Source organism: Bubalus bubalis, chromosome 4 (assembly GCF_019923935.1).
Source record: "Bubalus bubalis isolate 160015118507 breed Murrah chromosome 4, NDDB_SH_1, whole genome shotgun sequence".
NCBI classification, from domain to species: domain Eukaryota; kingdom Metazoa; phylum Chordata; class Mammalia; order Artiodactyla; family Bovidae; genus Bubalus; species Bubalus bubalis.
The window spans coordinates 41018560-41045002 of NC_059160.1; the positions used below are offsets into that span (position 1 = coordinate 41018560).

Sequence of the window (26443 nt, forward strand, 5' to 3'; positions counted from 1 at the left end):
TACACCTGTGGCGGATGCATGTTGATGTATGGCAAAACCAATACAATATTGTAAAGTAAAAAAAAAAAGAAGAAATAAATAAATAAAATAAACAGTATGAACCCATGAAGATTCCCATCCAAGAGTTATCAGTGATGAACACTAAAAACTAAACATCTTACCTCTTAACTAAATGTTTAATCAAATAAGAACACTGAAGATGCAGGTAACTTTTTTATTGAGGCACAACAAGGCATTATAATTTGCCTGAACGTGAGGCAGTTAGTTTAGTAAGCTGAACATTAATACAGTTAAGGATTAAGTGCAAACAATATACATTCACAGCTTGACTAGCGAGGCTACATCACAATTTATAAAGTGCCAGATTAGTGCTAATTGTCATTCAGCTTGAAATTTTTCACCATGAGGAGGAAAACAAAAAGTAAGGACCTCCTCCTCCTTCTAGGAATGAAAACATTTTCCTTAACCAATCAGTCACAAGGGCAAGAACTACTTTTCATTATTCCCACTAATTAGAACACCATATCCTTTCACTGTCGATTCTGTACTGACTTTCAATCTTGGTAAAGCAGATAGCCTGAAAATGTAGAATATTTCCAGCTACTTCCATAAATTGCTCCTCTGTGCAAACGTAACCATATCTGGTCTCCCTGGAAGAGCTGAAGAATTGCGTGATTGCTAGCAGTTTCGTGGTCTGGAGCACCATCATTGGCATAGGCAGATACCAAGACCTCTTCATTCTTCATGAGGTTGACATACAGTGGCACATTCACTGCCAGCTTTAGCATATGAAAAATGAAAACATAAGTGCCATTCACTGGGCAATTAAATCTACCAAGCTGAAGATCAAAAGTTTCTCCCAAGTTGTTCAGAAGAAGATCAAACACAATAGGTTGGTCTAAAGTCCCAGGGGCAAGATTAGAGGTTCTGGCTGCTGAGAAGGCAACACGCATCTGCTGAGGCAGGGGGTACACGTGTACTGGCAGTATGGTGGCTGCTGGGTTTGTCACTGGCACATCCACAGGGGTCATGCTACGGGAGTCTCCTTGTCCAGAGTCACCACTGTTAAAGGTTTCGTTGTCTCTTTCTGGGCTGCTCACCTGAGAAGAATCACTCCACCCTGCTGTTTTATTAGCAACAGTGAGTTTCTCATAATGAAGCAGTTAGCTTTGAACACAATATTTAACATTAGTTGGCTACTGAAACACAGATAAAAATACATTTTATAGTAAGTTTTTTAAAAAGCAATAAAGTAGAGCTACAGTATACTTTTCTAGATTTCTCTGACAATAGGTTTGTATAGTACTATTCTAAAGCCATAAAGGATCTAGATGATTTTGTCCAGTAGCTTTATTTTTTAATATTAAGAAAATGAGGACCCCAAAAGGTTGGATAACTTAACACTAGTTACAGCAGGCAAAGTGTAAAACCCAGATGTGAATGAACACTCTATTCTTTATCTTTCGCCCATATTTCTGAGTTATTAATTCCTCAGTGATAAACCTCCAAGTTATCTAACAGAGAAGGACTCAAGAAAACTGAGATTACATAAAAGAAGCAACTTTTGGAACTAGACACTCAAACATTTTCTTATGGTACTAAGTTCCATAATAAATGCTTATCTTTATTTCTAAGTTAATGTGATTTCATAAAATTTTAATGTTTTCAGTAGTATACAAAAACACTGCTCAGATAGAAGGCAAAGATAATGTGAATAGTGGCTACTTTCTTAAAAGAAAAAGCTTCTTTTTTCTTGTGACAAAGTTAATCTTCATTTTCTCAGTTACACTGAATCTTTTAATTGTACCTTCACATTTTAAGAAGTATTAAAGTATCCTGCTTTTATTCAAGTCATGGCGTCTTAACCTCTGTTTATTCCATCTATCAATGCACTAAGGGGCACTAGAGTTATCTAGGAGTGCCCATTATTCCACAACCACCATCCTGAAACAGCACCCAAAACTATACCAAGCTGGTATAGTGAATATGCACCTAAGGTTAAATTATGCTCTGGTGTTGAGCAAATTTAAAACAATACACAACACCCACATACACTTAAAAGTGACAAATGATCTCCACAGCCTTTCTAGTAGTCCAATATATCTCCCTTGGGTCTTCAGTACTGCATTTAAGCAAACCAAAAACCTCAAAAGATAAATGTTGAAAACAACATACTTTGGGGAGAACTTGACAGAGAATAAAGAAAGATCTAGAGGTACGTTTTGGGTAAAGAAATTCCTCAGTTAATTATCCTTACCTCTCGAATTTGCCCGAGGACCACCAGATGTCCCTCCTCGCTTGTAACACTGCTGGAAATTATCCTAAAATGAACACATAGTATTTACCTCAGCACAAAAAAATGCAAAATAGTTATTAGCAAATAAATCTGTAAGACTAAGTCCTCTGAGCCTTTGATCTGGCCTTCTCCAACAACCAACCAAAGGGGCTCAGATGACACCAAGAAAAACAAAACAAGGGTCATAGTAACATATATCTTCATCTGTTAATTAACCTGACAGGTTAGATATGTTAACACTTGCAAAAACAGGAAAGCATTTAGATAACACTACATAAAAGACACAATGCTAGGTTATGAGGGAAATTCAGAAATATGGCCTGGTCCTCTGTGCCTCATCTCAATACAAAAGGACATAATAAAGCAAAAATACAGACTAATTCAGTCTCTCTAGTTATAAACCAAAGGGTGATGACAACTATTAACTGTGTCAAGGGTTTTGTTTTGACAGGGAAATTGGTAAGAATTATAACACATGAACATATTATTTCCTGGAATCCTTACCAAAAAATGTCCAAAAGACAACATTTCAAACTGACTCCCAAGTATGATAAAAGCCCCCCGTACAAGTCATGAAAAGAATAATTAACAGTGTCATTAATTATTAATGTGTAATAAAAAGTTTCAATAGGACAAGAAAATACATAATAAAAATAATAATATTCCTACCCCAAACTCCTCATCCTCTTCCCAAGAACACTACTATCATTGATATCTTATGTTTCCTCAATAAGAAAGCGAAAACAGCACCAAAAAGTACTAGAATACTGGTACTGAGAACAGATGTGCTATTATTGAAGTTTGTTTTAGTCAACATATTCTCTTCACACAGAGTATTGACAATCAAGTAATAATAGTATTTGAATCCTTGATACATGCCTGGCATTTTCATACAAAGCACTTATGTCCATCACTTCATTTAATCCTCAGACTCTCTCAGAGTAATCCTCAACACTTCAGATATAAGTAACTCAAACTGATGAGTCTCCATCTAAAAGATAAGGAACTATGGAGAAGGAAATGGCAACCCACTCCAGTACTCTTGCCTGGAAAATCCCATAGACGGAGAAGCCTGGTAGGCTACAGTCCATGGGGTCACAAAGAGTCAGACACGACTGAGTGACTTAAAAAAAAAAAAAAAAGATTAAGGAACTAGAGCTCAAAAAGTTTATATAACATGTCAAAGGTCACACAATGAGGGGAGTGGTGAGATCCAGGGTCAAACTCAAGTCATTCAGGTCACATGGTGTGTTCTCCAAAGTGTGTTCTTCAATACTGCCTCTGTACAGACATCTATCTTACCTCATGTAACTGTAAGTGCTTCGAGTATAGATCCTTTGTATATTAACAACAGAACTCAGTAAAATACCACATATATAACTGAAGGCTTGTAAAGCTTCAAAACTTAAAATGCTAATGTAGTATAAATTCATATCCAGATATGATCAGAGATAAGGAGTTTCCAAGGACTGTTAAAGTGGAAAGTCTAACATCTTCCTATCAATCTTTTACCACATACAGTGAAGAATATCTGAACTATTCAAATAAAGAATTAACCAAAAAATTAAACTTTTAACAAAAAGGACTTTCCTATACTTGATTATCTAGAAAAGCTAAACTGTAGGCAATATAGTAAAGCCTATGGTCTATGGAGTTAAACTTGCATATAATTTCTACCATTTATTTGCTGAATGACCTTATACAAGTTACTTGTTTCTGAACTCCAGTTTCCCTTGTAGAGTGGTGAAGTAAATGAGTTAATGCAAATTTAATCAAGACCGTAACACTTCCTGTGCTTCCCTAGTGGCTCACACGGTAAACAGTCTGCCTACAATGGAGAAGGCCCAGGTTCGATCCCTGAGTCAGGAAGATCCCCTGGAGGAAGAAATGACTATCCACTCTTGGATAGTGGAGATCTTGCCTGGAGAATCCCATGGATGGAGGAGCCTGGCAGGCTATAGTCCATGGGGTCACAAAGAGTCAGACACGACTGAGCAACTAATACACTTAAGACCTCCTAAGTTCCATGTAACAGGCAGTTGTCATGTATCCTACTTGGGTTATTAGAAAAGCTCCCAACTCAACTCTCCATAGTAGTAAAAGTGTCATTACAAAACAAATTATGACTCTGCTATAGGTTAATCACTAGCTTCACATCAACTGTACTTCACATCAATTGTTCAATTATGACAATTATTCTTACCCTTTGGGAATAAGGTGTTCCAGGATACTCTCTAGCTTGGAACTGTAGCTGGCTATAATTTCCATTGGAAATTGAAGGAGGTCCTCTATAATTATCAAAACCTAGTAAATAAACAACTTACATTAAAATGGGCAAAATTACACTAATTTAAATAGTCTGTTCTATACCACTTAAAAAGTTAAACTGATCTTATAAAGCCATCACTAGATTTATGCCTTCTTTAAGAAAACTCTTTAATATTATTTCCACAATAAAACACACATTTATAAAAATATCACAGACTTCAAATAAGCCAACTGTAGAATTTTACTATTGCTGGGATACAGATGGGGTTGGGAAAGAATGGTGGTTAAAGCCTTGGTCTAGCATACTTTGCCAATATCATGCAGTGACTAGAATACTTGGAACCATATCTAACTTAAAAGACTATCACTATTATACTCTCAAAGTTATCATCTGTGGTATACTCTGACAAAAAAACTAGGAAATGGGTATTGTCTTAACTATAACATGTTTTGAGCCAGCCAGGTCAATTAACAAAAGAAAGAAATTATTCAAATATGAAAACCAAAATTAATTCCTGGAAAAAACAAAATGTTCAACCTTTTACTTCAGTAAGTCACAGGATCAATCTGTTTTTCATACAAAAAGTTCCTCTGTTATAGACAAAAGATATATTAGAAATACTCTTTTTTGCAGAAATAGGGAATTCTGTATGACATTATAAACAGAAACAACACAAAGGAACAAGGTAAAGTAAAAACAGCATGAGTCAAGTAAATATATAGACAAAATAATTCAGTATAATTAAATTTTATTCAGAGCATACCTTTATAACCACCAGGGGACCGATACGAATTGGTTAGTAATCTCCCACCACGAGTACATCCTCTAACAGATCCCCGGCTATTGACAAATGGTTGAGAGGGTCTGGGAAATACATTCGTCTGTGCTGGGTAAAAGGCAAGGCTACCATTGCTTACTTGAATAGTTCCATCGGGAAAACTTGCTGCTTAAGGAAACAGTTTTAGAGTCCAAGAGTTAAACGGTAATAAAAATTTAATATTCTTTATACTTAGAAGTCAGTGTAGAGCAAACCTTTAATACAACTTTCTCCCTTTAAAAAAAAAATAGGTGCCATAGATATGCATGTGTATATATAGAGATGTTTAAGTAATAAAATATTATTCAGCCCTAGAAAGAAAATTCTGACACACTCTACAATATAACATGGATAAATCTTGAAGACATTACGGTAAATGGAATAGGTCAGTTACAAAAGAACAGATATTGTATGATTCCATTTATATAAGATAAGTACTTAGAGCAAATTCATAGAGTAGAATGCTGGCTGCCAGGGGCTGGAAGGAAAGGGAATTGGGGAGTTATGTTAAATAGAGAAGATGAAAAATTTCTAGAGATGAATGGTGGTGTGGGCCACACAACAACTTGGATTGTTTAATGCCATAAAACCTATACACTTAAAAAATGTTTAAAATGATGAATTTTATGTTATGTATATTTTTACCACAAAGGAAAAATAAAGGCTAAATATTTCACCTCATGGAGAAAAAGAAAGTGAACTTTTATTAATACTTTAATTGAAAAGGCATATGACAAACAATACCCTTTATGTACGTTGCCCGTCCTATGTTTTCACAGCACAGGTTTTGAGAAAAGAAGGAGGTATCTGTGGCTAGGTCCAGGGATTTACATTCACCACCTCTTGCAATTAACGAAGTATTCAGAATGCTTAATTTGTTTGCTTAGGCTTAAGTTTTAGAAAACCCAACAGGGGTCTGAAATACCAACATTAAAAATCTACAAATGCTTCTTATGATTGGGAAATGACTACAAAGTTGCCTGCTCTTTCATGTACCTATTATAATAGCATGAAAGACCAAAAGGGCCTCCCATCTCTAAGCAAAGAGTGGAATAAGCATAATAAGTTAAATATGTATCTTCACATTAACCAATGCTCTATTTCAAGAGAGAAGAAAAGAGAAATGGTCAGATAGCCATCTGTCTGTGATAACACAGAGTTAACAATGATTTCAAAGCCTTCATAAAAGCAGCTGGATAGTGTCTTATGCATCTCTACCACTTCTGATGGTAATCAAAGCAATCAGATTTTTAAAAAGCCTACTCCAAGGTTAAATCAGCCATCTAAGTCCTACCTCTACAAACGTTAAAAGTAACAGGTGAACTTAACTAAAGAGAGGAAAAGGCATTAAGCATTTCTCAGCACTTGAACAGGAGAAAAGATAATGCTTACTAGTCAGGAAAGAACCGCTCAAATGTCACTACAGACTTGCTTTCCATTTAATTAGCTCTCATCTAAGTCTTCAAAATTTACACAAAGATCTTACCAGTCTCTTGAGAAAGGACAGTTTGTTCTACGTGGATAGCTGGCAGTTGGCACTGGGGTGGTGTTTGTGTACTTGCTGTAGTAAAACTTTGATTGTAGCCAGGTGAATAAGGGGATTCTTTTATTTCTTGTTCTTTCCGTGGAGGCAGAGGTGCATTAACATTAAATACCTTAAAAGACAGAGTACACTGAGTCATTTGCAAAGTTTCATAGAAAATAATGAGAGATGACATTCGGCAAAACTCTGCAACATTCAAAAACTTCTGTCTGATGAGCGAAGGACTTGAACAGACATTTCTTCAAAGACAATAAATGGCCAATAAGCACATGAAAAGATGCCCAACATCATTAGCCGCTAGACAAAAAAATAAATCAAAACCACAATGAGATACCACTTCATACCCGTTAGGACAACTATTACTTAAACACAAAACAAAAAAACAGAAAATCTAAGTATAACTGAGGGTGGGGTAAAATTACAATCCTCATGCAACGCTGATGGGAACGTCAAGTGGTACAGCCGACTGTAGAGAACAGTATGGTGGTTCTTCAAAGAGCTAAATGTAGAATTAGCGTATGATCCGGCAACTCCCCTTCTAGGCATACACCCAAAGAGCTGAAAGCAGAGATTCAAAGAGAGATGTGCACACCTGTGTGCACAGTATTATTCATAAGAGCTAAAAGGTGGAAACAGCCAAGTGTCCATCAGCAGATGAAGGGTAAACAGAATGTGATATATGCATGCATACGATGGAATGTTATTTCACCATAAAAATGAATGAAATTCTGATCCATGCTACAACAGGGATGGATGAACCTTGAAAATACTATGCTAACTGAAATAAACCAGGTAGAAAAAGGACAAATATCATGAGTCCACTTATATGAGGTACCTAAAAATAGGCAAACTCATATAGAGACAAAGTAGAATACAAGTAACCAGGGGCTAGGGAGAAGAAGGGGATAATGAAAAAGTTCTGGAAAAAAACAGTGGTGATGGCTGTACAACACTGTGGATGTACTTAATGCCACAGAATTATACCTTTTAAAATGGTTAAAACAGTAAATTTTATGCACATTTTACCACAGTTAAAAAAAAATTCCTATTTGATTTCTGACAGAAGTTAAATCAAGTTCAAAAACTACCTCTCCTGATATTACATTATCATAATGCTGCTTATTGAGAATAAAAACTTCCTAGGGGAAGGGGGTACTTTTTTCAGAAACTGAGGATGAATGAAAAAAACCTGTAAATTCAGTACTGAATTTCTACCACGTGGCAGGACAGTGATTTGACCAGACTCTGGTCACTGAGTATAATAAAGCACTTTTGTTACTCTTGAGCCCCCTTATCCTGCTCCATTTTTCCTCAATACACATATGATATAATATATATATGAGTATTTTTCTCTCTAGCCTTCCCACCTCCATAATAAAGTATAAGCTTCTTAAGCACAAAGACCCATCTATTCTCCATTGTTACAACCCAGGCATTGTTGAACAGTGCCTGGCTTTGTAACTACCTGTTTGTTGAATAAATGAGTAAATGAACAAATAAGAACCAGTTTGTACTACTGAATAGGAACCAAACAGGTAGAGAAGACAGACCGGCGTGAGCAAAAGAAGTATTTGTGATAAGAATGTACAGGGCAAGTCCAGGGGACTAGTCTGGCAAGTTATACCAGGCTTCAAAAGTTACTGAGTGTCAGGTAAAGACATTCAATTTCATTTAATAATGGAACAATATTTGCTTTTAATTAGGAATAAGAAAAACTTAATAAAACCAATGTAGCTTTGTTTTTTTTACTAAAAAAAACCTGTGTACGATGGATTGACAGGCATAGAGGGAAAGCAAGGACACTGAGCTTTTTCTAGGTGGCCAAGCAGGGAGTAATAAGATTAGTGAATTCACGTGTCTAAATTCTCCAGCCCATCTCCCTGCCTTGTGTCGGCTTCCCACTGCCATTCCACTGGCCTCATCTCACTACTGTCACTCACAAGGACGTGAAGCGGGACATTAAGCATCATCAGGAAGAGTACTTATTGGCTAAGACTTTGCGTTCTTCTAAAGAAGTTTTATATTTATTCTAAGTTTAGAGAATAAATATACAAACTTAGTTGTAATATAATCTTAAGAAGTTTTAAACTACAACTTGTAGAAAGAAAGAAAGAAAGTGAACTTGCTCAGTTAATGTCTGACTCTTTGCAACCCCATGGACAGTAGCCTGCACCAGGCTCCTCCATCCATGGGATTGTCTAGGCAAGAGTACTGGAGGGGGTTGCCATTTCCTTCTCCAGGGAATCTTCCCGACCCAGGGATTGAACCCAGGTCTCCCGCGTTGTAGACAGACGCTTTACCATCTGAGCCACCAGGGAAGTACATTGTAATTCAAAATACCATACAAGTCTTGAACAATTCTCCAAAACCCAGCATGAGATGAATGAAGATGAACTCAAATGAAAGTTTCAACAATAAGAGAACACACAAGTATGTGTCCTGTATTTCAGGGTATTGATGCCGTGGAATACCAGAACTGTGATATTAGTAACTGTTAGTATTATTAAGCTATTTATAGAAAATTATGTTTCCCACTTACATTTCATTTCTTTAATATGGGTCTCCTCAGCTTTGCCTATCACTAATTTTCAGAAGGGTAAATGCCCTGACAAAATACTCATTCAAAATTATTGAGGCTTTGGATTTAACACTCTTCCCTCCACAAACAATATTTCCATTGAACAAACACAAATTCTGTCAGTCCAAATAAGAATAACAGAAAAGGCAAACTTTTTCACATAGTACCCAATATTAAAGAAACAGTAGCTTTTTAAATGGAATAATGAACTGCAATCATCATCCATGTTTTATACTCACTGTCTGCATGGCTTGAAAGGGTGCTGTGTTAATGGTTACTGAACTACTACTTGCTGGAGGTGACTGGAAGCCCTGTTCAGAGCCCTTTGACATGGGAGGATTTGGAGAAGCTAGTGAAGACGGTTGCTTGCTTGGGGAAACTGCTGCCTAGGGAGGAGAAATGCAGTATCAGCCAATCACCTGCCATACAACAAGCAGTTAACTTACACTAAACCCCAGGATGGCATAAGTCAGCAAGTCCTATAGGATGACATTTGGACATAGGAATGCAAAAGAATAGCTTCTGCTTACAATTTCAAATCTCAGTTGCTGAGCATGCACACTAGTATTTGCTTTGCACAGCTTGCTGACTAAGTGAGAATCTTACTATTAATCAGTCTAAGAGACGAGGGGTTGAACTTTTTATGAGGACCTAGTCCCTTTCAAACCCTGTAATGATATTTTCTAGTTCAGAATCTAATATTATTCCAAACTTATACAGAAGAATTAGGTTTAAGAAAAACCCTGGGTAAGTTGCTTAGTCAGTGTTAACTTTTTTCTGTTTCAAAGTCTTAGTAGTGGATTCCTTAGTCAGCTGCCTTTAAAAAGAAAAGCAAACCTGAGCTAATGTAAATAACTCTTAACTAAGGGAATTAGCAACTCCTTGATACAACAGATTATAAAGCCAAATACTTAAAAAGATAGGAAAAAAACAATCCCAATGAGGTAATGAAGCAGACAGGTGTGACTCATTAGGTGGCAAACACTTAATTTAAATTTAGACCAAATCAACATCATAAAAACTATTTTCTTATATAATGAATATATATTCTTATATAATAGTTAACCAAGAAATAATAATAAAACCTGAGTTGCTAAATTAATTTTAAAAATCTACCTATCATGCTATATCTATCTCAAGGATTTGCTCAAACATAGTAAAAACTATCAAAAGCATAAACATAATACTGTCAAAATGCTTTGACAAAATTAGCCGTAAAGAGAATGGAACTCATTCTGACTGAGTCAGTGCTAATATTAACACTATAAAGTTATTGAGTCTTCAGTTATATGTATAAAAGATTTTTCTCCTAAGGAGTCCTTCAATATAAATATAATGAGAAACTTGAACTAATTGCTAATCCTAGCCCTACCTAGAAATTTTCATTCTTCTTACATTAGCATTTCAGATATAATTTATTGTATCTGAAAAGGAAATACACTTGCCTTTTCAGTCTATTTAATACACTATTAAGTCTATTTATATGGTAAAGTCACAATAAAGTTAAAGTTACCTGTGTAAGTTCCAGGACTACAACATCAATAAAAAGCAAACATTAGTAAAGTATAAATGTTCAGTCATTAAGTTGATCATGCCTGTAATTCACATGTTAAGCTGGTTCTGCTATTCTTTAAGTCAGAAAGAAATTAAGACAATTGGTTTCTTATTACCTCAGGAGTCTCTGAGGTCATAAACTCTGTTTCAGATCCTGAAGAAGCCTGATCAGTAGTAACCAAGCAAGCATTTGAGCTACAAGTAACTGGAGAAGAAGCAGCCTAGACACAGGAAGATATAAAAAATTGTAAAAGGCACAATTTGTTCACTTTATATTACATGGGCCCTGACCTTCCCAACACATTACTCTCACTGAACACTCAGCAGTGCCAATTGCTATGCTTAACACTTTAATACATATTAATATATTTACTCCTAACAATAACCCTGTGCAATAGGTACAACTATTCCCATTTTATTCATAATCAGGCAGAAGCAAAGAAAGTTAAATAATTTACCCAAGATCACTCTAAAATTAAGGGGTAGAGCTGAGATTCAAATCCAAGCAGCCAGCTACACTGCCTTTCCAGGCCTAGTCACCAAAGCTACACATTTAATCCCATCCTCATTTATCAAGATTCTTGGCCCTGGAAATCTGGGGCCAGATTTTCCATCAGGCACTCAACAGCAAGCTTCCTGGGCAAAGAGCCCAGGGTACATTAACGCTCTGAGCATGGGTCTGCCAGAATCATGACAACTATCTTTTATTCTAAGTGCTCTCAGTGTCTTAAAGGAGTAGGGGAAGTATAAATAAAAAGGATAAACTCTATATAAATCACAATGGCACCAATATCCTAACAAAAATTAAAGCTAATATGTATAAAATAAAAATTGGGAGAAGGCATATAGGAACTAAGTCTGACAACTGTAACCGATAAAAAAAAAACTATGAAAGCAGCTAGGAAGGAATTCTATGGCATAACAGGTATTGGAATATAACAGAAATCCATAAAATTCTAGCAATCACAAGGTCCGAAGTGTCAGTGAATCCACTCCTTTTATCTAAATGCTTCAATTCAGTTCTCAGAAGCCCAAGTAATACATGGGTTACCCAATGCTAACAGAGCAGTTATGTTTCAGTCATCTTCTCCAAGAGTTCATCAGGATATGCTGCTTCTTGGGAAGGAGATGGGGATCAGGTTTAAAAAGTCTCATGGAAAAGGGCTTATGAAAAAAATTTTGAAATCCTTTAGAGCATTTTATGTATTTAAATAGGTATAATTTAGATCTGACCAAACTATTACAAAACAGGAGTGTTTTAAACCTAGGCCTTGCTTCTGGCCTCCTCTTTAAAACAATGAGACAACCACCCAAAATAAATGCTATTGGCTGTTGTGGGAACACAACTAAGTTAACTGCCAAAAAATTCACAGATACTAAGTTAAGGCAATTTGGCACACCTGATAGTTAAGCCTTAAGAGACTATGAATTTTAGTTAAGAGGTTAACAAAGAAGATAAGCATTATTTACATTAGTATTTACTGAGAAGTTAAGGCAGTTTTTGCTTCCAAGTTATTGCTCTTTAAGTAGACCAGCTAGAGTTCATTTTAAGTATTTCTGAGTAAGCATGATGATGGAGGCCAGTGGTTCCAAAAAATCAATGTGCAGATTCACCCAAGGAGCAGACTAAAAACATAGATGAATAGACAACACCCCTGGAGATGCCAACCTTACAGGTCTAAGGTGGTAACTAACAATATAGTCCTCTCTCAGTTATCCACAGGGACTGGTTCCAGGACTCGCTGTGCTACCAAAATGGAGAGATGCTCAGACCCTACAGTCGACCCTCCACACCTGTGGTCCCACACCTTCAGATTAAACCAACCTCGGATATGTAGTATTGTATGGACTTAGTGGGAGAAAAAAACACATATAAGAGGACCTGAGCAGGTCAAACTCATATTGTTCAAGGGTCAACTATATGTATTTTTATTAAAGTGACCAAATGATTCTCATGCAGCCACCCCAGAGGCATGCCTATGAGAACAATTAGACTAGACTACTGGTTTAGCAAAAAAAAAAAATCTTAACTTGTTGACTGAAAGCCTCATACAGAATCTAATAGTTAGAACACATAACGTGGAATTCTTTAGCTAGAGCAGGGAGTGGGGTGAGGGATTAACCATGAATTAAAAATTCGTTTCTTTCTTTAGACTCTTTACTATGCCAATATACTAAGTAACTTAGGTAGCTTAAACAGCAAAGTAAGATTCCCAGAGTACCTCTGAATTCTTCAGGCTTGCTCTCTCCTTACTAAAATTTCCTTCTTTGTTGTAACAGATGACTTGCCCATGTTCATTAGGGAATTTTTTGAGGACCAGTTTTACTTGATCTAAAAAACTAGATATCCTTAAAACATTTTCAATAATTTAGTTAGGAATATTAGAATCAGTGAGTCTGACTGTTCATACCAATGCAAGAGTAAATGAAAGATGAATCTGGAGAAGTTACCTGTAATGGCTCTTGAAGAAAATCACTTTGATTGGATAGATTCTGTTCTGTAGATGCTGTAGAGAGTGAAATCAACAGTAAACTACTGAGGGAAGAGAAAACGTTATGCAAAAAACTGGATGGAAACTAAAGTTTATATTGTACAAAACCAAGCAGTAGCTAGAAGAACTGGGTCTCAAGTCCCTTCTATTAGAGCTTTAAAAAGTCAGAGAGGATTATAGAGAAAAAGCATCCTAGTTCCATCTGTGATATTTAATAATGTTTTATGGTTAAATGGACAAAAGCAGCATTTCGAGTCTTCTAAAAGAAAAGAACTGTGACTTTTTAAAAACCAGTGCTGTAATCTGGAAGATAAAATCTGAGCTATCATGAGCAGTAATTAGCTGATACACTTTAAATTACAAGTTTCAAAATAAGTCCTTGCGGGGGTCATCTGTCTCTTCATTTTTTTTTCTCTTTGATCATGTAAATTAAACATACTTTTCAATTACATAGTTTCAGTTTGATTTATTCTTGTTAATGTCTATCACTTTTATTAATTACTCTCTCTTCCTTCTCCTTACCCAACCCAGGAATTACGGCACGAGTCTTCTGGTTGGTGTATACTGCTTACTACAGCTGAACTATGGCTTTGATCATGTCATTCCACTCCTAAGATAAACTAACGCAGAACAAAAAGCCTGAAGTCTGAAGTGTCAGACCAGATTCAGATTAACCAGTGTTGGTGCAGTGTTAATCAGTTCAGTCAGTTTAGTTCAGTCATTCAGTTGTGTCCGACTCTTTGCAACCCCATGGACTACAGAACACCAGGCCTTCCTGTTCATCATCAACTCCCGGAGTTTACTCAAACTCATATCCATTAAGTTGGTGATGCCATCCAACCATCTCATCCTCTGTTGTCCCCTTCTCCTCCCACCTTCAATCTTTCCCAGCAAAAGGGTCTTTTCCAATGAGTCAGTTCTTCACATCATGTGGCCAAATATTGAAGTTTCAGCTTCAACACCAGTCCTTTCAATGAATATTCAGGACTGATTTCCTTTAGGATGGACTGGTTGGATCTCCTTGAAGTCCAAGGGACTCTCAAGAGTCTTTTCCAAAACCACAGTTCAAAAGCATCAATTCTTCTGCACTCAGCTTTCTTTATAGTCCAACTCTCACATCCACACATGACTACTGGAAAAACCATTGCCTTGACTAGACGGACCTCTGTGGGCAAAGTAATGTCTCTGCTTTTTAATATGCTGTCTTGCTTGGTCATAACTTTTCTTCCAAGGAGTAAGTGTCTTTTAATTTCATGGCTGCAGTCACCATCTGCGATTTTGGAGCCCCAAAAAACAATGTCTGTCACTGTTTCCATTGTTTCCCCATCTATTTGCCATGAAGTGATGGGACCAGATGCCATGATCTAAGTTTCCAGAAAGCTGAGCTTTAAGCCAACTTTTTCACTCTCCATTTTCACTTTCATCAGAGGCTCTTTAGTTCTTCTTAGCTTTCTGCCACAACGGTGGTGTCATCTGCATATCTGAGGTTACTGACATTTCTCCCAGCAATCTTGATTTCAGCCTGTGCTTCATCCAGCCCAGTGTTTCTCATGATGTACTCTGCATATAAGTTAAATAAGCAGGGTGACAATATACAGCCTTGATGTACTTCTTTTCCTATTTGGAACCAGTCTGTTGTTCCATGTCCAGTTCTAACTGTTGCTTCCTGACCTGCACACAGATTTCTCAAGAGGCAGGTCAGGTGGTCTGGTATTCCCATCTCTTTCAGAATTTTCCACAGTTTATTGTGATCCACACAGTCAAAGGCTTTGCCATAGTCAATAAAGCAGAAACAGATGTTTTTCTGGAACTCTTTTGCTTTTTCCATGATCCAGTGGATGTTGGCAATTTGACCTCTGGTTCCTCTGCCTTTTCTAAATCCAGCTTGAACATCTGGAAGTTCACAGTTCACATACTGTTGAAACCTGGCTTGGAGAATTTTGAGCATTACTTTACTAGTGTGTGAGATGAGTGCAATTGTGCGGTAGTTTGAGCATTCTTTGGCATTGGCTTTCTTTGGGATTGGAATGAAAACTGACCTTTTCCAGTCCTGTGTTAATCAGTGTTAAGCAGTACACTAAATACCACTGATATAATTTCACTCACAGGATGCAAAAGCCTCAACACTAGATGTACAGAGTAGAAAGGAGTCAAGCAAGTCAAGAGTAAAATTATTTATAAAAGAAACAATTGGAACAAACAGCTGTAGGTATAACAAATCTTAAGAATGAGGACATACCTACTGGGCTACCTGGAGTAGCTGAAGGCGGCTGTGACGATGGAATTGCACTTGAAGGTTTGTCAAAATCCAGAATAGATTCCTAAAGATAAGATTTTAAATAATGAGTGGAAGCAAAGATCACTGTTTGTTGGTAAACCTATTACCATTATTTATGATGTTGTCATAAACCTCTGCTTATTAGCTATAGGAATTTATCTAATAACTATCTTAAGATGTTAATAACTTAAGTCTTTTAGGAGAAGAAATTAAAAGTAAATCTCAAGTAACTGTCAAACCTTAAGACTATCAAGTATTAAAATTCTAATAGTAATTCCAAGGCCAAGTTAGGAAAACACCTCACTTGAAGGTTTAAACATAAACATTAATCCTAGCATAGACTGAGCCCTCATTTTTATTATAACCAATGAGAAGTTCTAATTATTTTATTTCAACCACTAAACTAACTCATGGTCTTAGACACTTTCATGACAACAAGCCATTCTCTTCTCCCATATGCCTAACTTGGTTATCCTGGAAATATTTCTAACATTTTGAGTACTTAACTTACACACTTGTAGTGATCATTTTAGGTTCTTTATTTATCATCAAATAATCTGAAGAAGTAAGCAATTCCCTCACTTAATAAAAAAGTAGAAGGTTGGGAGTTTGTTAGATTATATAACTGGTAATTGGCAGAAGTGGATTTAAATGCAGGTCTAACTCCAAAGCAAGATCTTTTTACTATTAACACACAAAAATCTCTATTTGCCTATTTCCTAGCTCAATAATATCACAATATTTTGAAATTCTGCATGTGTTTGTATAACACAATTTAACATTTAACTATTGACTTAACTCATCTTATACAAATGAAATATAAACTCTTTGAGGACAATGAATGTCATGATTATTTACACACAATGGCATCTATCAAATACCAAGCATAGTACAGGTTCTCCCAGTCTGAGTAGAAACTGCTAATGAGCTACAGCAGCAATATCATTTGAGCACTTTAAGCTTCTTACATGTTTAATTCATTTCATTACTCACAACAAACAGGAACAGGAACTATTATCCTCATTTTTTTTCAAAAAAGAAACTGAGGCAGAAAGTTAAGTAACTTGCCTAAACTCTCAGAGTGAGCAAGTGGCAGAGCTGAGGTTTGTTCTCATTCTGAACACCAGAATATATGCTCTTAACGACTTCATTTAATGCTTCAGACCAGAAGCTAGTAGCCCCATAACTAGCATTTAAGATTCACTTAATAATGACTCATACTTGCATAAAGTTACAAGTTCCTTGAATCTGGGTCATCAGATCCTGCAGTTTTTCTTTCCTCAATACTGGATCCTTTGGAAGGGTAGAGGAAGAACCTACAGGCTGATGCATAGGCTTAGGCACCTACAAGATAAACCCATAATGTGTAAGAGTGAAGTTCAAATTCAACAGCTTGATTCCGGAAACTTAGCTTATCACTGCATCTTAATGTAATCAAAACACATAGCAGTGTTCACTTATAGGTTTATCTCAGGTAAAGAATTTCCACATAAATGCCTCTTCTAAGTAATTTAAACAAACTTTAAATGTTTCCCCCTTCAGTACAACTTTAATGGGAACTGTTGCTAACCATCATCTTTTTAAAAGGAAGGCCAATAACAGCAGAACTTCCTTGACAAAAAGTTATTTCATTGTGGACATCGGTTACCTTACGTCCTCCACAAGATGCCACTGCCTACAATATAAAACACCTCAATGACGTTTTTCCAAGGAAAAAAGTTACTATCACATTAATTATATATCCCATTTTTAATATATATCTGATTTCAGAAACATTAAGGTATACAAATGTATACACATATATCCTAGAGTTTAGGAAATACATTGTTATATTTTGTTATAAAGTAAGTGTACTTTGGCGGGGCTACTGATGTTTAGAATGTGGTCCCCCTCCAGCTAAATTTCTTAAGATTGCTGAAACAGACCTCATGTTTATGGTTATTTCTTACAGGTATCAGCAAACCGATCCCTACCAGCTCCTCCTCTCCACCTTCTAATTCACTAAGAAATTACACAGCTAAGCTACATCAACAACGTCATAAAATAATAGTTAACAGACCTTAAGGAAATATATGAAAGACTCTTTTAGGAGAAAAGTATGAACTTTGGTGATTTATTTCATGTATCTAGTCTTTTGTCTTTGAACTCTTTTTTGCCCTTGACTGTACTTAGTCATATTAAATAAAGACAGTGGAGATTGCAATACAGATAGAGGCACACACTCACTGAGAGACCCTGTAACTTCAAATATGATGATGTCTGTGCCATAAGGTACAATAAATGAGTTCTGACCTTTACAATTAAACACTCTTGATTTTAAATACTATTCAACAAACAGCAGGGTATCAATATTTCCTATGGTCAAGGCTCAGCACTGTTATACCTACTGGAATTTTTAACTGTGTTTTTTGAGCAACTTTATTGAAGTATTAAATTTGGTTTATAAATTTCCCAAAATATTGATAGCTATCCTGTTAAAATTACTATCATATCATATCTGGTTAATGAAATAAGGCTATCAATCTTCTGCAGGGTCAGGATGAAGCTAAAATTACATTACCACTTAAAGAGGAAGAAAGGAAAATAAAAGGAGACAAATATCTCTAAAATTCTCTTCCCAAAAGGTAGAATTGAGGCAGGCGTAATTTATAAAATGCAGTGATCTGAATTTCCTAAACAAAATGTTTTCTGCCCCCTCACTTTTTAATTGAAGTATAGTTGATTTATGATATGCAATATCATGTTAGTTTCAGGTGTACATCACAGTGATTCAGTTTTTTATATATGTATGTGTGTGCATTCTTTTTCAGAGTCTTTTCCTTTATAGGTTATTAAAAACTATTGAGTACAGTTCCCTGTGCAACATACAAAAATAATCTTCAAACTGTTAAAGGACCAAAGATATATGGTCCTCAATACATCTGGGTTCGATCCCTAGGTTAGGAAGATCCCCTGCAGAAGGAAATTGCAATCCACTCCAGCATTCTTGCCTTAGGAAACCCCAGGGACAGAGGAGCCTATTGGGCTAGTCCATGGGGTTGCGAGGAGTCGGACACGACTGAGCAACTAACACTTTCACTTCTGGCTAAAATGGCATGGAAGTTCAGGAACACTATGAGATGGACATGGAGAACACTGGGAGGGTAGTGAGTTCACACTTCTTAGCAAACAAGGTGATAACAAGTCTTCAGCAAGTTTGCACTGAAATAGTGGTAAATAACTTCTAATAAAAGACAAGACTAACTAGCACTGTATCTAAGGATTATTCATTATAAGCCTTATATTACTGGCATGAGTTATTTATTATTAACAAAATGAGGCCTCATATTTGAACCAAATCTCATACTCCAAAACTTAATTATAGAATGGTAAATACCTATACTTTTCATCTGCAGAAAATTTTTATTTTTAAACAGAAACAGACAACTAATCCAGCTCCCTCCCCAAGCACTAATCTTCAAAAACAGGACATGAAAGATTCCTGTTTCTTCTCCTGTCCATTTGTTCCTTATTCAAAGAGGACAAGCTAATTGAATGACTATAAGTCAGTGAAAGAGAAGGAAGAGAATACAGAAAAATGTAACTTGCATCAGAAAAAGGTCTCCCACCTTTTGATATGCATTTACATATCTCACTTCACATTATATTCTTCTCTGAACTATCATTATTTTGATGTCATATCATGTCATTAAAACTTGAGCATTAAAACATTATTTTCTAATTGTAGAAATTTCACTTCAGGTTAAGCACAAAAGACAGACTAAGTGCTTCGATTTTCTAGGAAAAACAAACTATGTGTTAAAGGGTTAAGTGAAATACTTTATATATTAATATGGGTTTTACTGGGTTTTTTCTAATGAGAAATTTTAAATTATCACTATCACAAATCTCTATTTATGCCTACAATGACAGGAACAGACTGATACAAATCAACTCACATCTTTGGGTTCTGTATTAAACTTCCTGGGAAGGAGCTGGTCATTTGGTATGAGGCTTGCTGCAGCTACTCCCCAGGACTTTGGAGAAATCTGTGATTGTGGTGTTAAAGGGTGTTTCTGACTCTCAACATTGTTTTCCCAGGATTTTGGAGTCTCTGGATGTCTTGAATCCTGTTCTTCACACGTGGGAGAGGTCCATGACTTGGTGATGTCCTGGTCACTCTGCACAGATGGTGTCCAAGACTTTGGCGTTTGCTTCTTTGGCTCCTGTTCTTTCTGTGGCTGAACTGGCCAAGGCTTCAGTGTTTCCTGCTTCTTCTGTTCCTCTTGAATGTATCCTGCTTTGGATTTGGAAGCTTCCTGCTTCCACTGGCCAGGAGTTGGTTTGGTTTTGGAGACGTCCTGCTTCTTCTGCTCTTCCTGCAGAGTGGACCTGAGTTTTGGAATCTCTTGTTTCCTCTGTTCTAAGGAAACCGCAGGCTTTGAGACCTCCTGGTGCTTTACAGAAGACTCCCAGGACTTGAAGGTTTCCTGTTTCTTCTCCTGCCCATCTGGTTCAGTAAGCATATCCCAACATTTGGGGAGATTTGGTTTTCTAGCATAATCTGCTTCCCAAGATTGCTCTTCATCTTGTTTACTTGAATAATCTACTTCTGTCATGTAGCGTCTGTTAAGAAACTAAACCAGAGGGAAAACGTGTTCAAGTCAGTCTGTAGACCTTGGGGGCAGTACTAAACTCCTATGTCCACTGGTCTGAACCACCGTGCTAACAGGAAATTTCTGTCCTTAACCTCCTTGAAGAGAGTCTCCTCCTTTTTGGTCCATTCCTTCCCCCTCAATTAACAGAAAAACAAACTTCAAAAGTAGCGATCTACATTTGACTCACCTCAGACTGGTAAGCAGTGCACATCTTGGTGCCACATTTGCTTGATTCAGGCTCTTTTACCAAGGTTATTCTGCCTCTGCCACCTTTGGGACCACATGACTCCCTCAAATGTTAAGGCAGAGGATAGTTCAACTACACAAAGTTATTCTCTTTATTCTGAAGCCTTATGTTCCCTGAATTACCAGCCTTTTCTTTATTCCCATTATGTATCAATCATATTGTGATTCTGCTTCTTCCATTATTTTCAGCCTCCATGAATTAAAATGTCACTTCAGAAAGAGAACAAATACCCTCTTCTGTTACCAATATGAGTAAATTCTGGCAAGAGCAAAATCCTACTCATCTTTAAATTCCAGTACAGGAGCCAAAAACAGCAACAGCTAACACTTGTATGCCAGGCCAAAGTGTAAGTAACTTAGAATTTAAGTGAACTCCTTCAAACTTCACAATAACTATGTAGGGCAGGCATTATCATTATCCCTATTTTATGCAGGAGAATAACAGACACAGCTGAGCTAGGTATCTCGCCCAAAGTCACTAAAAAGCTAATAAGCTGCAAGGCCAGGATTCAAGCTTATGCAGTCTAGATCCAGAGCCTCAGTTTTTAACCACAACACTACCCAAAAGTCTCAAAACCCAAAGTTGACTGAAAATTGCCTTTTAGTACCTTACCTCTTGTGGTTGTATCTCTGGTTGTGCCAGTTCCATAAGAGACTCTGAGAAAATAAAAGAAATATTAAATAAATACCAGGTAAACCATAAGTTTTTAGACTGATTACACTATAATTCATTTAAGAAACAAATTTCAGAAGGGTAATAGAAAAAGGATGGTGCAATTAAGTATATTTATGGAAGAAGTAATTCTCACTACTGGGTGTTGGTCAAAAGCATGTGGGCTGAGGCTAGTTGGAGCTAGTTGCTCTCCTTACGCAAGACAGTTTTCTGAATTCAAGCTGCAGTTACAAACTGATTTCTGACTGAAAATAGGACTATCTCCCCTTATCCACAAACACCAGCTTCTTTCAAGATAAGAGTTATAGCTCTGGTGTCATGGGGTATAAATGAGAAACACTTGAATCTTGCTAGTGGCTACCAGAAAGCTGCTTGGACTACCTCCTTAGAAGTAATATTTCTTGCCAGCCTCAACAATCATTAGTAAACGTGTTACTTAAAGTATTTCTTCAAGAAAAGTAGAATTTTGAAAAACATTTCTTTAACTGATTTTGGGATCAGTATGTTAACCTTAGATTATTTATATTCTTGGCCTACAGTAGAGTATTGAACTCTACTATAACTTACATTTAAACAGTTTTAAATGGAATGATCCTAATAGTTTAATGAAGAGATTCCTTCAAATTCCATAAATGCCTCATTTTAACAGTATACTCTCTTGTAACAAAGTATAACCTAAAGTTTCTATTGAGATTCACTCTGCCAATCATGGTAGTAAAGCCTAGACATGTTTCCTAAACCTAGGCTTATCCTGGGACTAGTAAAGATTTCTATGCATGCAGAAAATAAAATTAAAACAAAGCAATCATTTTACAATGATTTGACTCATTTGGTTAAGTGTTAAAAATGCAACCACTATAAAGAATTTCAGAGATCACAACAAACCTGACTCTTTAACAGATTCAGTCTTCAATAATTGTTTTTTCTTCTCCGATTTTATTAGCATTTCTTCCTCCAATGATACCTCTTTTTCCTTAGCATTTTTTGGAACTGGGATACTTTCAAAATAGCCTGAGTTCAGCAATTTAGAGAGTAGATCTTTCATGTGTTTGTCTAACAAAAAGTGACTAAGAGTTAGTTATCACATAGCTGAATAGTTCATGGAAAATTATTTGAAATAGAAATCTTAATGCAATTTTATCCTAGTTGTATGTCATTATAACATTTTACACTGGGGATACTTAAAGAACTGGTCATACTATAAAAAGGAAATATGTAGTCCATCATTACCTCATACTGAATGAATATAAATTTTAAAAGTCAGAATCCCAAAGTTTTAGCAAGTCATTTAAGTTTCTCTGGACCTCCATTTCCACCATTTGGAAAATGACTAAAAATCAGAGATTCCAATTGAAGACTCTAGTATGTCATAAAAAGCACATATGTATTCCCTGAGCTTGGAGAAAATAGAATTTTCCCATCCACCCCCAAGACATCACAATAAGCAATTACTCTACCTTCCCCAAGTAACTATGACTTTGGAGAAGTAAAATAACACAGTTCCTCAAATATAATCTTTAGAAAAACCTATCTTGGACAATCTCTAAAGAATGTTTAAAGTACAAAATTCCATGATTAAGATTTTACTCTTGAATTATGCTGTATTTCACTCCTACCACATCACCATTTGATAATCAAGTAAAACCTTAAAATGACGTTAAAGATCATAAACAGATCTAAAGTCTATTTCACTTTTGATAGCCACTAAAAACATAATTCCCAAATAAAGCAGAGTTCTCAAACTTGATTTGGGTCTACTATTCTTTTCAGAGGAATACTATGACACAGATTACCTGTCTTTTAAAATTAACTTTGAGGTAAAATTTACAAGAAACAAAATTCCCATTTTAAGTGTACAGTTTTAGCAGGTATGTAATAGTCATGTTACTTCCACCATAACCACAATATAGACTATTTTAATCAACTCAAAAAGTTCCCTTATTTCCCTTTTATAAACAATCACTTCCCCCTACTCCCTAACAACCACTGACCCACTATCATTCACTTTATGTCATTTCTAGAATTTCATATAAATGAAATCATACATTATGTATTCATTTTTTATCTGGCTTCTTTCATTCAGCATAATTTATTTTGAGATTCACACATGCTGCTACAGTATCAATAATTCCTTTTTTACTGCTGAAATGATTTCACTGTATGGATATATCACAATTTGTTTATTAATTATCAGCTGATGTACATCTGGACTGGGTTCAATTTGGGACTGTTCTGAATAAGCTGGTATGAACATTCCTGTACAAGTACTTAAAGGAATGTATGTTTTCAATTCTCTTGGGTATTAGAAGTGTAACTGCTTGGTGATATAGTAAGTATACACAATTTTATAAAAAACTGACAAACTAGTTTCCAAAGTATTTGTATCATTTTGAATTCTAACCAAGCAATAAATATCTGTGATTTAAATTTGAAAGGACTTAAGAAATTGAGATAGTTATTCATACTCAAATATTTTTAAAAAGGAAGTAACAAAAATGTTTACCAGCTTCCAGTGAGTTTTCATTATCTTAAACTAGCACACAAAATGATGTATTTCATGTCCAGACATTTGTACTTGGTCATCTGGTCAAAGCCTACTTACAAAGCCAAAAGGACTCTTTCTCTCCAGATCAATTCCAGATCGGTAGACAACAATGTTTCCATAGACTATGGAGCCAAACCATTCCTATTTTTTTAAGCAGGTCTGGTAAATAAACTTTGATATTAACAATGTGTGGATTTAAGTTTCCTGAACAGAATGGGTACTACCACGCAGAAGAGAGAACTGAATCCCAAAATGGTCAAGCACTAGTCTATAGCTCTGTTCCCAAATCACTGTGAATTGCCACTCAAAACTCACCATAGGTTCCATTTTAGTGAGTACAATTAAACAAGAGCTGCTTCTAACAGAACAAAACAAAGCTATCATTCTGCCAATGAATCCAGTATTGTCAGACGTGTAAGTTCTGATGGACTGACACAGTTTTGGCCCTTGATATCATACTAAACTCCTAGACATAAAGTTTAGTATTTACTGCATAAGCCCAGAGTAGAGAAAACTCACATGTCGTTCCTACCACTGCTTTCTCACTACCTTCCAAAAGGTCCCAAAAGTACAAGGATGACTGCTCCATCTGGTCTTCAACGCTGACAAGGAAAAGCAGCAGCAGAAAAGGTGGTTTTAGAGGCATGTGGAGCAAACCAATTTATACAATATAACCCATCAACAATTAAGACATTCAGTGTTCATTTTGTGTTTTTCTACTCTCTGGAAATAAAAAATTGAAATTTTATAAAAGATGACTAAATGTCCATTTATGGACTTCATATATATAAGCATTTTTCCTTAAAACAACTAAAATAAAGATTTTACCAAATACAGCTATTAAGGAATAGACTCAAAAAGAGTTTAAAGCAATCAATATGGTATCATTCATTACCAAGTATACATCCTAGATAAAAGAACAGTGGATTGGAAATATTAAGAGCTACATCAGGCTTTAAAGAGAGCAGCTCATTTTTCAAATTAGGTTTCACTTACATTTCAAATATTAAAGTAAGCTTTATTCCCTGGATCTATCAAAGTGAAGCATTAGAAGGAAGCAACCAAATAGATGATGATGGTGGAATAGATTATCAGGTAGGAATAAGTAAATAAATAAATATATGGCTATATATAGGTAATTAAAGAGTTTTATAAGGTTTCTTCCTGAACTGATAGTTTCAACTGTTACTAGAAATTACCCTAACTCTGCTTTTGCATGGCTAACAAACACAGCATTGAAACGACCTGAATCTAACAAATCAAAAGCACAGAGCTCTGCTCAATAGCTGATTTACTCCATATTCCATTTAAGCAAAAACAGCAAAAAGATAGCTGTAGAAGAAAAAAATTGAGATGCCTCAATTTGCTGGGGTTTTATTTTAAATTATTAAATTTATTCCTCGGTATTTATTCACAGCAAAAGAAGAACACTAAATAATTCTAACTTTGACAGCTGAGTGATATGGATCAAGTTAAATTTCATTTACCTCCACTTAGGTACAGTAGTAAGGAGGCAAAGACTCTCAGTCATACAACAGTCTGACATAATTACAAAAAAATGTTTAAGAGCATACATAATTAGTATTATGGCTAATACCGGTATAAGGCTAAAGTATCAGACATTTTAAAGATCAGTGTTATAATAAAGAAGCAGGTTAATAATACCATTCAAATTCACTTTCCTACTAGACAGTCTATCAACCTTGTGAGAGCCTGGACAGCCAATGTTTCCAATGCTGAATATATACACTGAAAAGCTAAAGTGTCATGTGTCTTATTTTAGGAAAACATTTTTATTAACTTACCTCAGACTTTCATTTCTTTCAGGACAGGTCAGTTTTGAAAATTTAATGAGGTAGTCAAGTTCTTTTAAAGGCAAATACACTGCACCATTCAAGCCCCCTTTGAAGTCTTTCTGGACATGTTCCTGCATCAAGTTCTGTAATACATACTGAACTTGAAGTATAGTGCGAAGCTTTTTCTTCTCAGCCTCAAGTTTTAGCATGTGCTCCCTTCTCTGGGCTTTCTTCTGCGCTTTAAGTAGCTGTTAAAACAAATGTTAATTAAAGTGAGCAACTCTCCACAATCCATATTAGCAATCTATAGTCTGTGCTGTGTGTGTGCTGCTCAGTCGCTTCAGTCATGTCCAGCCCATTGCAACTCATGGACTGTGGCCCACAAGGCTCCTCAGTCCGTGGGACTTTCCCAGGAAGACTAGAGTGGGTTGCCATTTCCTACTCCAGTGAATCTTCCCAACCCAGGGATTGAACCCACATCTCTTGTGTCTCCTGCATTGGCAGGTGGATTCTTTACCTCTGTGCTACCTGGAAAGCCTTCCATTAGTCTATGCTATGCTATGCTAAGTCACTTCAGTCGTGTCCGACTCTGTGTGACCCCACAGATGGCAGCCACCAGGCTCCCCCGTCCCTGGGATTCTCCAGGCAAGAACACTGGAGTGGGTTGCCATTTCCTTCTCCAATGCATGAAAGTGAAAAGTGAAAGCGAAGTCGCTCAG

General features: G+C 36.2%; 1 protein-coding gene across 13 annotated transcripts in view; it reads right to left on the bottom strand.

Annotated features, from left to right (window-relative positions):
- Positions 1 to 200: 200 nt before the first annotated feature.
- The window catches only part of CAPRIN2 (caprin family member 2), a 42940-nt gene continuing 16697 nt past the window's right edge, over positions 201 to 26443 (bottom strand). For 3 of the 13 annotated variants that reach the window (XM_025283454.3, XM_006069097.4, XM_006069098.4), the window contains exons 5-19: positions 25734 to 25972; positions 24448 to 24530; positions 22269 to 22436; positions 21324 to 21367; positions 19766 to 20443; positions 17049 to 17171; positions 15789 to 15870; positions 13509 to 13564; positions 11174 to 11278; positions 9743 to 9889; positions 6869 to 7037; positions 5329 to 5511; positions 4500 to 4600; positions 2258 to 2321; positions 201 to 1123 (exon numbers count right to left, since the gene is read on the bottom strand). In XM_025283454.3, coding sequence (XP_025139239.2) covers positions 555 to 1123; positions 2258 to 2321; positions 4500 to 4600; positions 5329 to 5511; positions 6869 to 7037; positions 9743 to 9889; positions 11174 to 11278; positions 13509 to 13564; positions 15789 to 15870; positions 17049 to 17171; positions 19766 to 20443; positions 21324 to 21367; positions 22269 to 22436; positions 24448 to 24530; positions 25734 to 25972 — 2811 coding nt within the window. In that variant the 3' untranslated portion in view covers positions 201 to 554. Of the gene's footprint in view, positions 1168 to 2257; positions 2322 to 4499; positions 4601 to 5328; positions 5512 to 6868; positions 7038 to 9742; positions 9890 to 11173; positions 11279 to 13508; positions 13565 to 15788; positions 15871 to 17048; positions 17172 to 19765; positions 20444 to 21323; positions 21368 to 22268; positions 22437 to 24447; positions 24531 to 25733; positions 25973 to 26443 lie in introns of all 13 variants that reach the window. The other 10 variants (XM_044941306.2, XM_044941305.2, XM_044941311.2 and 7 more) reach the window with 10 other exon arrangements.